Raw genomic sequence first — 13,860 nt, 5'->3', positions numbered from 1 at the left:
TTTTGTTGTGAAAGTTGTAAGTATATAAGACTTATTTGGAGTGTTAATTTGTATAAATTTAGGTTCACAAATATTTTAGACTATATTAATCTTAAAGGAAATGAAACTCATGGTTTTAAGATAGTGATGATTGTTTTAATCTTAAAGGAATTTCACATGGTGGTTTTTTGACCACTCATTTGATTGGCCAGGTGCAATAAGCTTGATTACCGTGACTTATTTCTTTCTGACATATTCCTATATCTTCTATACACGTTTTATTATCTCATCTTCTTGCGATACCGGTTCTTGTTAGCAATTTCACTTTGTGTTTGTATGTCAAGAATCTCTTTTAACTTGGTTTTGTTTGGTAAAATGTAGATGTTCAATAAGCTAGATGACAGCGGATGATTTTATAGTGACAACTGATAGAGCTTAAGTTAGTTGATTGAATTTGAAGTGTTTGGTAAAATTAACGGAACTAATTTAAGCTCGTAAAATACATTATTCTGAATTAGCATCTCAAAAAACACTAAGCATTTGTGCTCAAAAAACACTTCAATAATATGTGAGCTCAAACACTACTTTGAAGTAGCATCTCAAAAAACATTTTAAGCTCGTGAAATAACATTTGTTACCAAACAACTTTATTTTGATCATACAAGCTTCTACGCTATAAGGTATCCTTTATAAGCAAGGAGTTTGGCCATGTCAAACAGAGCCATACTAGTTGCTATATGACTTGCATTTGTTGTGATTCATAACACCTGTCATACTATATTACCAATATGAATTCAGATTAGAGTCTAATTTGTGGTAGAAATTACTTAATGGTGATACTAATATTGTAAAAATAGGGGATAAAGGCATCCGTTAATACTCTACTAAGATGTTATGTGATATAAACAATGAGAGTTCATCATTGAGTAGTCTACTTCACTATTACCCTTAATTCCATTTTTCATATAATTGAATTTCATGGTGATAGGTTATGCATCCTGAATCAATTCTGAGCATTGACTAAATGATTATGACATATCCTACTTCATACAGTTGATTTCTAACATCATGTCTTCTGATGAATTCTGCAGGTAAAAGCATCAACACTTTTCCTTTTAGGTGCTCAAGATCTGCATGTTCCAAAATTTGATGGACTGCAAGTTAGTGCTACTTAATAGCTTTAGGTATAGTTTAGTGAAACTCATGATTTCCTTTATTGATATTGTTGGACAGTAGAACATAGTGGTGATTGTTTTAAGATACAAACCATGAGTTTCATTTCCTTTAATTGATACAAACTCATGATTTCCTTTTAGGTACTTGGTGTGGATTGTGGTCTTGATACTATTTTGAAGATGATCGTTTAGACTAACATTAGTGATGGAGATTGTTTTACTTGGGTAGTGAACCTTGTATTCTTAAATTTCTTAAACTAGTAATGTCATTGTAAAGCATGTTAATGCAATATGGGCTATAACAGGGAACCAATGAGGCTAATTTCATCATTGAAACCAATAGGACACTTCGTGACGGGTCCATTCCCTGCAGATCAAGTCCTAAAAAAGAACTTGATGGTAGTTTTGGATTTATCATCTATGATAACAAAGATGGAACTGCTTTGTCGCATCAGTAAGCCCCTCTTTCAATCACTTTAATTATAATTTATATATCTATTCTTTATAATTTACTACATGGTTTTATTAATATTTAAGCTATTATGTGTAAGTGTAATGCTAGTATTAATGGCCCACATGTTGGTTATGTTTGAACAGGACGGTAATGGACAGATTGGCCTTTTCTGGGGTATTGCGGCTGATGGTTCTGTTGTTTTTTCTGAGAATTTGGAGCTTATTAAAGCAAGATGTGCTAAGTCATTTGCACCATTCCCTACTGGTATATTCATTTCCCTTTCAAAATGAGTTTAAATCTTTTATGTTCAAATCTGAAATTGAGTTTGCTCTGAGTTATTTTAGTGTAACCGGAATATTTTTGCGTGTGTAAGTTCTGACCTTAAGTGCTTTGGTGTTGTTGTGAAGAGAAATATAAGTTAGAGTATGAACTTTTTGCTTATATAAATTAGTTATTTGATTATTAGTTTGAGATTTGCTGCATTGTGTTAAAATTAACTATAATATATTTTAGCTTGTAATGTTGGATTAACTATGATATATTTTAGCTAGATTTGGATTTTTTTTTTAAGTTTTGTATTACGATAGCTGAATCTGTTTAAGCTTTGTTCAAAAATGGTTTGACCAATATTGTTATTGTATCATTTTCATTGCATGTACTTTGTTTAATAGTTAATAGCTGAATCTGGGTAAGCTCTGGAATGCAGTGTTGTTGTGCTGTTCTTGTTTTGATTTCATATGATTGTGATTTCATTTCTTTTTTATTGCATCTAATGTTGGCTAGTTATTGTGCTTTTCAGCCTTTGTTGAGAGATACCGCCAGAACAATAATAGGAGCTCAGAACAATATGTGTTCGATCATTCAAACATGGCCTGAGGAGCTTTGAAGAATGTTGTTCTTGGTATACCTTTTATTTTTCTAGAATTTTCAATTTATGTGTCTGAATCAGACCACATTCACCTCTATGTATATCAGTATGTAGAACAAATGCAATAATGCTAATTGATATAATTTGCTTGTTAAAATCGTTACCTGTGATTGTAATCATTATATAGTCCCCTTACATTTCTGATGTTGCTATCTTATAAAAAATTATTTGAATGTTTGATGTCTCCATTATCCATAATTTGTTTTGATAATAATTGAATGATGTTATACTCTGTTTATATATTGTAATTTTGTAATATGTATTGTGTTTTGTGTTTTGTTGAAGTTAATTTGTGTAATTTTGTAATGTGTATCGTGTTTATAAAAAACAAATAAATAAAGAAATATCTATCTAATTTTAAACAAATAAAAAACGTTTTTTTAAATAATTATCGTTTTCATTTTGCCAGGGGTTAACCCCTCGCAAAGTCCCTGGCATGTTTTGAAAAGGACTGATGTGATGCTGACACAGTCTACAAAAGTCTGCATTAACCAGACACAATTTGCCAGGGGTTGAGCCAGGGCCTGTGCCAGGAGCGCATTTGCCAGGAGCTTAAGCCCTGGCATGTTCATTTGCGATGAGCAGATTTGCTGGTGATTCTGCTCCTGGCAAAACTCCTGGCAAACGTCCTTTTGCCAGGGCTTTCTGCATTTTGACAGGGCTTCTACCCCTGGCAAAATGCAAGATTTCTTGTAGTGGATCACCTTAGCCTTTAGGTCATAAAACCTATATGCTTTACTGTTCAAGGCATACCCAATGAATACACATCCATAGGCTCTACTTGCAAGTTTGACTCTCTTGGGATTAGGAATCCTTACATAGGCTAAACAGCCCCATGTTCGAATGTAAGACAAATTTGGTTGTCTTTTCTTCAAAATTTCATAAGGAGAAATTTTGTTCTTAGTTTTAGGTACTCTATTTAGCACGTAGTTAATAGTTAATAAAATTTCCCCCCACCAATGAGGCGCTGCACCAGAATTAAGCATGATGGCAACTACTAATTCGGTAAAGGTTCTATTTTTTCTTTCCGCTTTACCGTTCATCTCAGGAGAGTAAGGTGCAGTTGTTTCATGAATGATTCCGTGCTCTTTATAATACTCATTGGATGTGTGTGATAAATATTCAGTGCCTCTGTCACTACGATAGCGCTTGATTCTTTTATTGAATTGAGTTTCAATTTCTTTGACAAAAATTTTAAACATATCAAGCGCATCACTTTTGTTTTTCATTAAATACACATAAGTGTAATCAGAGCAATCATCGATAAAAGTTATAAAGTATCTTTGCCCGTTTCTAGTCAAGTTACCATCAAGTTCGCATATATCAGAATGTACTAATTCAAATGGTTCGGTTTCTCTTATTACAGATTTATGAGATCCTTTTGTTATTTTTGCTTGACTACAAAACTGACATTTTTCAAATTCATTCAAAGATAACTTAGGAATTAAACCGAGATTGCTCATATTAGAAATGATTCGTTTATTAACGTGACAGAGTCGTGCATGCCAAATATTAAAATCACACAACATATAAGCAGAAGGAGAAATTTTATTCATAAGATTCAACTTAAACATACCATCAGTAGCATACCCTTTCCCAACAAAAACCAAATCCTTAGTAATAGAGTACATATCACATGCTATGATTTGTTCAAAACCAGCCTTATTCAGTAAAAAGCCAGAAACTAAATTCTTCCTAATTCTAGGAGTGTGCAGCACATCCTTCAATATGAGAGTCTTCCCGGAGGTGAATTTCAGCTCCACATCTCCGGTTCCAGCAACTTCAGTGGTGTGAGAATCTCCCAACAGCACCTTCTGATCTTCAGCAGCAGTGTATGTCTTAAACATAGCACGTTCATAACAGACATGGTGAGATGCACCAGTGTTTATCCACCAACCATCAGATCCACCCACCATGTTGATTTCAGTAATCATTGCAGTATACGGCTGCTCCTCATTTGTTGTCAAGTGAGCCTGAGCTTGAGCCGGTCGAGTGGATGGGTTTCTACACTTTCGTGCCATATGACCTGGTTGTCCGCAATTGTAGCAATTAAACGGTTGAGCAGGGTCATTCTTTGATGGTTGAGCTCTTGGGACCTTTTGTGGGTTCCCATTCTTATTCCGATTGGAATTCTTATTTGCAGGACGATTCTGATTCTTAAATTGTTTGCCAGCAGGCTTCAGAACAGCACCCACAGATTTCTTTTTAGTGTTGCTGTTCGAGACAGCAAACACCTCTTCATTCAGTTCTTGTTTTCTTGCCTCTTCTTCAATACGAAGTCGAGTAATCAGACTTTCAAGAGAAAACTCCTTAGTCTTATGCCTAAGGGCATTCTTGAAGTCCTTCCAAGCAGGGGGCAGTTTATCAATTATCACAGCAATCTGAAACTGCTCAGGTAATTGAATCCCTTCAACAAAAATCTCATGAGCTATATTCTGAAGCTCCTGAGATTGTTCTTCGACAGATTTCTCGTCGTTCATCTTATAGTTTAGGTACCGGCTCACAGCAAATTTCTTTGAGCCAGCCTCTTCAGTATTATATTTATTCTGAAGAGCATCCCAAACATCCTTAGCTGTCTTATGAATCAGATGCAGATCATATAGATGATCCGCAAGACAGTTCAATATGTAATTCTTGCACAGGTAATCCTCTTCTTTCCAGAGGAGTATATCCTTTTCAGCCTGTTTCACCTTTTCAGCATGTTCGGCAGTAAGCCTTTCCAACTCAGCATTTGCTGCAGATATAGAAGCATATGTAGCCACTGCTGTCTTACCGTTATTAGTCGTTTCCATAGGAACCGACATCGATGGTATCACAGGTACGTTGTCCTTCAAGACGTGGGCAACCTTTTTCGTAGTTAGAAAAAACATCATCTTTGTTTGCCAACGCTTGAAGTTACTACCGTGAAACTTAAACAGTTTGTTGAAGTCGACAGCTGTTCCAGAGACAGTAATTTCGTTGTTGGTATTCATGGTTTCAGAAATGTCTTAAAAATGTTGTTTTTCGATTTAAAAATTATACCGAACGAAATTACTGGGTGAGTCACGACCAGGTCGCTTTCTTTAAGACGTTTCGCGGCACTACCCTAGTTTTTGCAAGGTAGACTAACAACCATGCCGTCTCCAGGATAAAACAGCCCAGATCACTGTTACGAGTATATACTGCACAGTATATAGTCGCTCGAGAATTACACCTCAGAATATGGTTCAATCGTTTGATCAAAGCCACTCGATACGGTACGTAACCGCTCTATTCGAAACCGATGGGACAGAAAGGAGTAAAAGAAGAAGAACGATTTAAAATCGAAGGGAGAAGAGAGAAAACCGCACAGGAAGCATCAACTGTGAGATTTTGGTGTATAGAATGAGTGGGGCGAGCTCTCCTTTTATAGGCAGAGTTCGTGAGAATTACTTGGGGATTAAGTTTGCTTAATCCTTAAGCAAACGCATTTTACGCGTGACTTGGGGATTAAGTTTGCTTAATCCTTAAGCAAAGCAAACGCGTTTTCTTAATTTTCGTATAATGAAAAATTAATTAATTAATTTGACATTTTCAAGCGACAAAAAAATATATATCAATTTTCTGACCCACGACCCAAGCCCGGCCGGTCCGGTCGGACGGCGGCGTCGTCGTCGCGCGTGATATATATATTTTGTAAGCGTTCACCCGTTCACAAAAATGGGTACCCCAAGGGCACACCCTTGGAGGTCACCCCACCCTTATATAAACACTTACTAGTTGGGGTGATTCTCCAATGTGGGACATTTTTAAGTCACATACCCACACACTAGTTTCTCATAGTGTTTTTCTTTCTTTCCAATTTTCTCACTAGACTTTAACTAGTGTTCCAACAATTGTTACTTATGACATTAGAGTAATGTGCATGGTCTATTTCTTACTAGCTATGATCATTTAAGTACGTTGAAATTGATTTTGATACACCTATAAGTAAGAGTTGTATTCCTTTGATGAACATATTTCAAAGGAATGCATTATTTCATTTATGTAAACATTTTTTCACTTTGAATTTGAGTATTGGTACATTCTTTTATGTTGTTCAGACAATTCTACAACTAAAACAGATTATCTCCATTATGTGAACTCAAAGAAGGCACCAAGTGAAAATAAAATAACTATTGTAGAAGCAAAGTGACCCCAAAATTTTAATAAACTCTTAATGTGAGCAAAGAAACTGTGCGACTTTTTTTTTTTTTTTTAGATAAAGTAGCAAATATTATCTGAAACTCACACATAACTGTGAGATCCCGGGTTTGCACATGAATGAAGATGTCTAATCTAGCAATATCTTCCTTGCTAGTTGAGTTAGGTCTTACGACGGAAACTGTGAGACTTACAACAACCAAGCCTTATTAAGTGGATCGGTACATTGATTAAATTACGCCATAATGGTATATCATAAATCATATTTTGGTCCAACTCATTAGTTTTCAAGTCTTTCATAATAGTCTTTCCTGGGAGTGTGCTCCTCCTTAAGAGGTCTCATGTTCGATTCTCTTTGGTGTCAATTTGGGTGGGCTAGGCACTGATTAAAGAATCAAATACAATAGTAATTAAATTATATGGTTTTTTTTAGGGAAAGTAATTACATTAGATGTTGTGCAGTCAACTCTTCAAAAGTCTTAAAAAGTGATATTTTCAACTTAAATTTTTATTTCTAGCTTCGTTAACCGGTGTATTGAGGGCACTGGTTAACTCGGCCCTATTTTATTCTGTGTGATTTCTTGGTTAGCAATGAGTATTTTACAGAACTCAAGGTTCATTGGCAAGAACTTTTCAATCATACCAATGTGTGTACGAGATCAAATTGGATTCCCTACCTAAATTATTTCTTGTTGTAAGCGCGTCTGTAACCATTTTTTTGTGGTGGCTGGGGTTCAAACCTCAGACCTTTACATATTTTTATGCATTGTTCATACCAACTGAGCTAAGCTCACGAGGATTGTAACCATTCAATCTTGATTGAACAAACCATTTTTTTTTTGTGGTGGCTGGGGTTCGAACCTCAGACCTTTACATATTTTTATGCATTGTTCATACCAACTGAGCTAAGCTCACGAGGACTGTAACCATTCAATCTTGATTGAACAATCTAGAATGTATCAATTATAATTTGAGATTTACTTTTCCCGCCCTATGGCTTTCTCGCGCGCCCTATGATTTTGACCAAAATACCCTTTATCCGGACTATATAATCTGGACAATATTCGGATCATATAATCCGAAACGATTAGGAAATCACCCTGCTTCATGGGACTTGCGAAACTTGGGTTTGGTCAAGGTGAAACACAATCCGGAAAACGTAATCCGGACGCAATGGTTATATTCCGGAGTATAAAATCCTCACACCCTATATTTAAACCGAGCGGGAAAAATAAACGTTTTTTCCGGAGTACGTAATCCGGGGAGCTAGGTTATATATAGTTCTCCAGAACCTAGCTGAAGCAGACCACCTTTATCAAAAACATTCCCTACATCTCTAAAAAAAACACTCCATTTGGGCGAAATCATGGTTTGGAGCAGCAATCTGGCCATCAAGGGGGGTTAACATCATCATTTTCGTCTGAATGCAAAGGTAATGTGTATATAAACCTTTCCCTAGTCGATTTTTAGGCGATTAACCTTTGATCACATTGTATGATCTTCACTGTACTTTTCCGAAATTGAAATTCCGGACTGCATTCATGCGTTTCGGATTTCGTTTTCCGGACGGTACCAGTACAGAAACTGTGTTCATTTTCTGACTCTGCTTCGCACTGTTTTCAGTCATGGTTGTTCCTGTTGATCCGCCAAATGATGATCTACCTCAGAATGAACCTTCTATTGTGTTGCCGCTTCTTTTACTTGAAGATGCTCATGATTTCGGAAATGCCAAATCCGAGAATCCCCCACCACCACCCCCTAAAGTAGAGGATGTTCCTCCTTCTATTCCTCCTGTTGTACCACCTCCAGTTGTTGCTGTTTGTATTGACCAGCGAGAACATTTTACCACCAAACACAAGTTTGCAACACGGAATGATTTGTTGGAGTGGGTTCGAGAGAAATCTAGGAAGCTTGGTTTTTCCACTGTTATTGGTAAATCCGATAACGGTGGCAACGGAAGAAACACATTTGTTACTTTGATATGTGAAAGGGGAGGTTCATACACCGAGTACAAGAGAAAAATTCGTCGTGAGATAGCTGGTTCGGTTAAATGCGAGTGTCCGTTTCGGCTGAGAGGTTACTTGTTGACTGGTGGTGATTGGAGCCTCAAAGTTGGTGATGGTAAACACAACCATGGCATGACAGATGTGTTGAAAGGTCATAAAACCGCCGGTCGTCTAAACCCAAATGAACGTGTTCACCTTGAAGAGATGGTGGAATCAAATGTTCCTCCGAGGCAAATGCTTACCAACTTAAAGAAGAGGAACCGTACCACTTCAACCACCATCAAACACGTTTATAATGCTACTTACAGGTATAGGTGGTCCATTAGGGGTACGAGGAATGACATGCAACATCTCTTGAATCCTTTGGTTGATAATGGTTGCGTTTATCATTGTAAGAAGTATCATGATTCTAATGAAGTCAGTGATGTTTTTTTGGGCACATCCAAATTCTATCAAGATGTTTTTTGGTTACGTTCTCCATGGTGCTTGTGATGTATTCTACATACAAGACAAACAAGTATCGTCTTCCATTGCTTGAGTTTTTCGGTAACACCTCTACCATGAAAACATTCTCTATTGCTTTTGCCTATATGATGTCTGAGAGGCAAGACAATGTTTATTGGGCTCTTGAGAGGTGTCGTGAGATGTTGCACTCCAAAGATCTCTATCCCAAAGTAGTTGTCACTGATCGGGACAATGCTTTGATTAATGCTGTGGAAAAGGTTTTCCCTAAAGCTACTACTCTGTTGTGCTCATATCACATTGGACAAAATGTGAGAGCAAAGTGTAAATTGGATTGCAAAGTGAAGGATGTCAAAGGCAAGAATGGGGAAGCGATCAAGCCGGCTTCGGTGGTGAAGACTGTGATGGCTACATGGATGGATATCGTGGACTCCAAAACGGAGGAAGCATATATTGATAATTGGACCCGGTTCAAAGTTGTATGCGCAAAGTTTCCCAAGTTTTTGGAATATGTTGAAACAACAATTTTGGATCCGGTTAAGGAGAAGATTGTGACGTTTTGGGTTGATAAAAACCTTCGTATGGGGAATACTACAACAAACAGAGCTAAATCTGCACACGCTCGGTTGAAAAAGTATCTGAATAGTAGTATGGGTGATTTGAGTACAAACTGGAAATCCGTTCATGGCATGCTAGAGTTGCAACATACCGCAATACATGCTTCGTTTCAAACGAGCATTATCATGCTTGAACATCGGTTCAAAGACAAGGTGTTGTGGTCTAGGTTGATCCGGAACATTTCAAGGGAAGCTTTGCATCATCTCGTAGTTGAGTATAATAAAGCACTTGAAATTGGTACGGATAAATCAAGATGTGGTTGTTTGAGTTTCATCACTTACGGATTACCGTGTGCGTGTATGCTAGCTTTGAAGATAAAGAACGGAACTGCCATTCGTTTGGAAGAAATTTACACCCACTGGAAGAGGTTGAGGTTTGAGTACGAGGTTGACCCGAAGCTTCAAAAAGAAGACATTTCTCTATTGCCAGAATGGGATATTCTCCAGGTATTTTCTGTTTATGTTCTGCCCAGGATTTCTGTTTCTGTATTCTGTACCGGTGCAATCCAGATTATATAATCCGGATATAGTCGATGGGTCCCGGATTATATAATCCAGAGAGGTAGCATTTACGCTCCATGCAAGTGCATTTAAGGCTCATGCAAAGGGTGTATCGGGAAGTTCCGGGTTATACAATCCGGATTACCTTATGTATTTCGGATTTTATAATCCGGAAGGCATCAGTACTAGTAACAGAATGCATGTTTCTGACTGTTTTCCATCAACAACCAAAATGACAGTTTTTTACACATTGTAGGCCCGATTCAAGGACACCGATTACAACATGAAGGTGCATTTGAAAGAACAATTCCGACAATTTGTTTTACCGGAAACCACCTCTATGCGTCCACCGCCAAATAAGGTCACCACAAAAGGAGCTCCAAAGAAAGATAAACAAAGCATTCAATCGACAAGGCGGTCCCCTTCCCTATGGGAGATTGTTGACTCCCAGGAGCAAGAAACACAGGTTTCACAGACACGGTCAACAGGAACGAGTAGAAAGAGTGCACGGAAAAGCAACACGTCTCCTACTCCTCCTAAGCCAATTCCAAAAAATCCTCAATTGAAGCCAACACCCATTGAAGTCCACATACCACACAAAGACCAAATCCCAATTTGGATACATGGCTTTATTGAAAAGGTTACGGATGTACCCGGTGATGGCCATTGTGGGTTTCGAGCAGTTGCGGTCCTACGTAACTTGACTGTTGATGATCATACATTAGTCCGGTACAACCTTTACAAAGAGCTTATCGGTGTAGAAAATGCCCGCTTTCGGAGGATGATTAATGATGATAGGCAGTATAAAGAGGTCTTAGACGCTCTATCCTACGCCGGTATTGGCAATGCACCACCGGATAAATGGATGACAATGCCGGATATGGGGTTCCTTATCGCACAGAAATTCAACCAAACGGTTGTTGTGTTGTCCATTGGGAAATCAGAAACCTTTTTCCCTCTATGTGGTCCACCGCCGCCTCCAAGTATTGATCCGTTGATATGTCTGGCATATGTGAATGACAACCATTTTATGGCATTGAAATTGAAGGATGGTTGTCTGATTCCTCCCACTTCCGCTCTATGGAGACAATACAATCGAGAGGATGCAGACACCTGGCCTGATAGATATGTCAGCCGGATGGCAGATTATAATGAGCTAAGTCTGGCGGCGGGTGCAGCGGTCATAGAAGATGATGAAGAATTGTACATTGTTGAAAATCTTGATCCCGATGAGAGGGTTGGTGCTGGTCCTGCTCCTGATGTGAAGGTTGAAGTGGATGATAGTCTCATTGATCTTTCGGCGCCATAGATTACATATATATCATTAGTTTAGTTGAAATGTATATCATTATGTGAGATGTGTAATGATATAAATTCAACTCTTTTTTGGTATAATGATATATATATATATATATATAATCATTTTTTGATATAATATTTAAGTTAATTGTCTTTTATACAAATATATATAATGATTTATTAAAAAAAATTGATAAAAACCACAATGACATGTAAATCTGTTTCAGTTCTGTGCACTGGTGCAATCCGGAGTATATAGTCCGGATGTGTCTGGATTATACAATCCGGAATGTCCCGAGGGTAATTTTGGAAAAAAAATAGGGCGCGCTAGGAAAGACATAGGGAGGGAAAAATAATACTCTTATAATTTTTAATTTAAGAATAACAATTTTAAATCTTAATCGAAATGTAACAAAAAAAACGGCCTCCAATGCATGATCGTGTGAATGCTTTGATTTGCTGCCAGTAGCAAATCCAGGTTTGTAAGTGATTATCCTTCTTTGCTTTACAAACACCAAGAATTTATGATCATCAGATTCTCAACCAAACTCAACGAACAATTCTTGTTATTCTCACTTTTCATTTTTGAAGAATAAAATAAACAAAATTTTGAAACTCATGTTACACGAGTATATTAGATATATCAATGATGGAGTGTAAGGAAAACCTACAAGCTAGCTCTGTGGACCCTTCATGTATAATAATTGATTGACTCAAATGAAGAAGATAAAGCAAGAATATTATGCTTAATATATATACACCCTAAAAATTTAAAGAATAATTTTTTGTATTATAATAATTTTTTGTATAAAGGAATTTGAACTGAATATCTTAAAATTACAAAAGACTAAAGCTGCTAACACAATGTTTGGACCATTTCAAGTTACTTTTGAGGAACAAATGTACTACTCCCTCCATCCCGGAATAACTGACCTATTTTTTAAAAAAAAGTGTCCCAAAATAACTGATCCATTTCAATTTTCAATACAACTTTCATCATTTCCAATACAATATAACACTAAATAATACTACTTTTATCATTCCCAATACAATATATTTCACTTTCCCCTTTATTTATACATTTTTCTTAATATGTGTGAAAAACAAAATTGTGTCAATTAAATTGGGACGGAGGTAGTAGTTAATTTGAAAACCATGTTAACTTTTGTATTTTAGTAATATTGTTTTTCCTTGAAACATTTATTTAGAAGTGATTCAACAAAAAGTACTTTCACCGTCAAAAGAAAGAGTACTTTCATATTTTAATATATTATTATTTTAACACTAAAACACACATGTATATTAAAAAAAATAAATCTTGGTCTAAATCAATTTTACCAATTTTGATTCAAACACACGCTACATAATAGTTTAATCTAAACAAAATCAACTAGTCAATTTAAGTGATCTGAGGTGGATTCACAAGAAGGTTTTGTTTAATTTGGACCCATAAAATTATGGGTGCAGAATGGTCCCATTTTATGTGTATCATTGATATAATATTTAATATAACCAGTGGTCAGGATTAAATATAGGCAACCTGTTATATAGGTGGATGGTTTAACTAACACATTTGCTGTAGTGGCATGAAACTTATCAATAATTGCTTTTGGTTTTGAAAGCTTAATAGGCCAATTTAGATTGAAGAAAAAAAAAAGTCATGGCTTCTCAAGATACACAACATACGGCTACATATGCCCAGTATAGAGTTTTTATCATGCAATTCATCATTAATATGTATTACTATAAACTACTATTTTTTGACAAATTGTTAATAATAACTTGGAATTAATAAAATAAAATAAAAGGAAAATTAAGAGATTAGCTCAGGTGAGCCTTTTCTTTTCTTTTCAGTTCTCTTCCTCTCTCATGAAAGAAGAACAATGTTCTTCTTCTTCTTCTACACTATCACCACCAACACCAAATTTCAGCCACCCTTCCTCCATCATCTCATATCTTTTTGCCACACCATCACTACCATCGAAATTCTCTCTTCTTCCTCTACACAACCATTATTTTACTTTTAAGATCTAAGATGTTGGAAATTTTTAACCAACACATTCTCTCTTCTTTTCCAGCCACCACAAGTCATGATTTAAAAAACTAAACCTACCATATCATCATCATGAGGACCACATCAAAAGCCGTGTATTTATTTCAAGATCGAAGCAACTTCGTCGGCGACCACCGCACCGGAAACTGCTACTATCATTCTGGAAAACTCATCCACGACCATTTTATCTCTTTTCATATTCTTAGTGAATGGTTGTTGGCTGAA

At 36.5% G+C, this 13,860-nt stretch overlaps 1 protein-coding gene and 1 pseudogene across 1 annotated transcript; both read left to right on the top strand.

Annotated features, from left to right (window-relative positions):
* Positions 1–1,417: 1,417 nt before the first annotated feature.
* Positions 1,418–2,484, top strand: LOC146952948 (uncharacterized). The gene is given in 3 exon segments (XM_085740615.1): positions 1,418–1,608; positions 1,706–1,872; positions 2,408–2,484. Coding segments are annotated over 3 exon segments (435 nt in total).
* A 5,320-nt stretch (positions 2,485–7,804) lies between these two features.
* LOC146952947 (uncharacterized) lies at positions 7,805–11,592 on the top strand (annotated as a pseudogene).
* Positions 11,593–13,860: the final 2,268 nt, after the last annotated feature.

Source organism: Medicago sativa, chromosome 1 (assembly GCF_051527215.1).
Source record: "Medicago sativa cultivar Bolivia chromosome 1, Bolivia_mono, whole genome shotgun sequence".
Classification (NCBI taxonomy): Eukaryota; Viridiplantae; Streptophyta; class Magnoliopsida; order Fabales; family Fabaceae; genus Medicago; species Medicago sativa.
The sequence above is the reverse complement of the archived record's forward strand: the minus strand, read 5'-3'. Positions and strand labels throughout refer to the sequence as shown.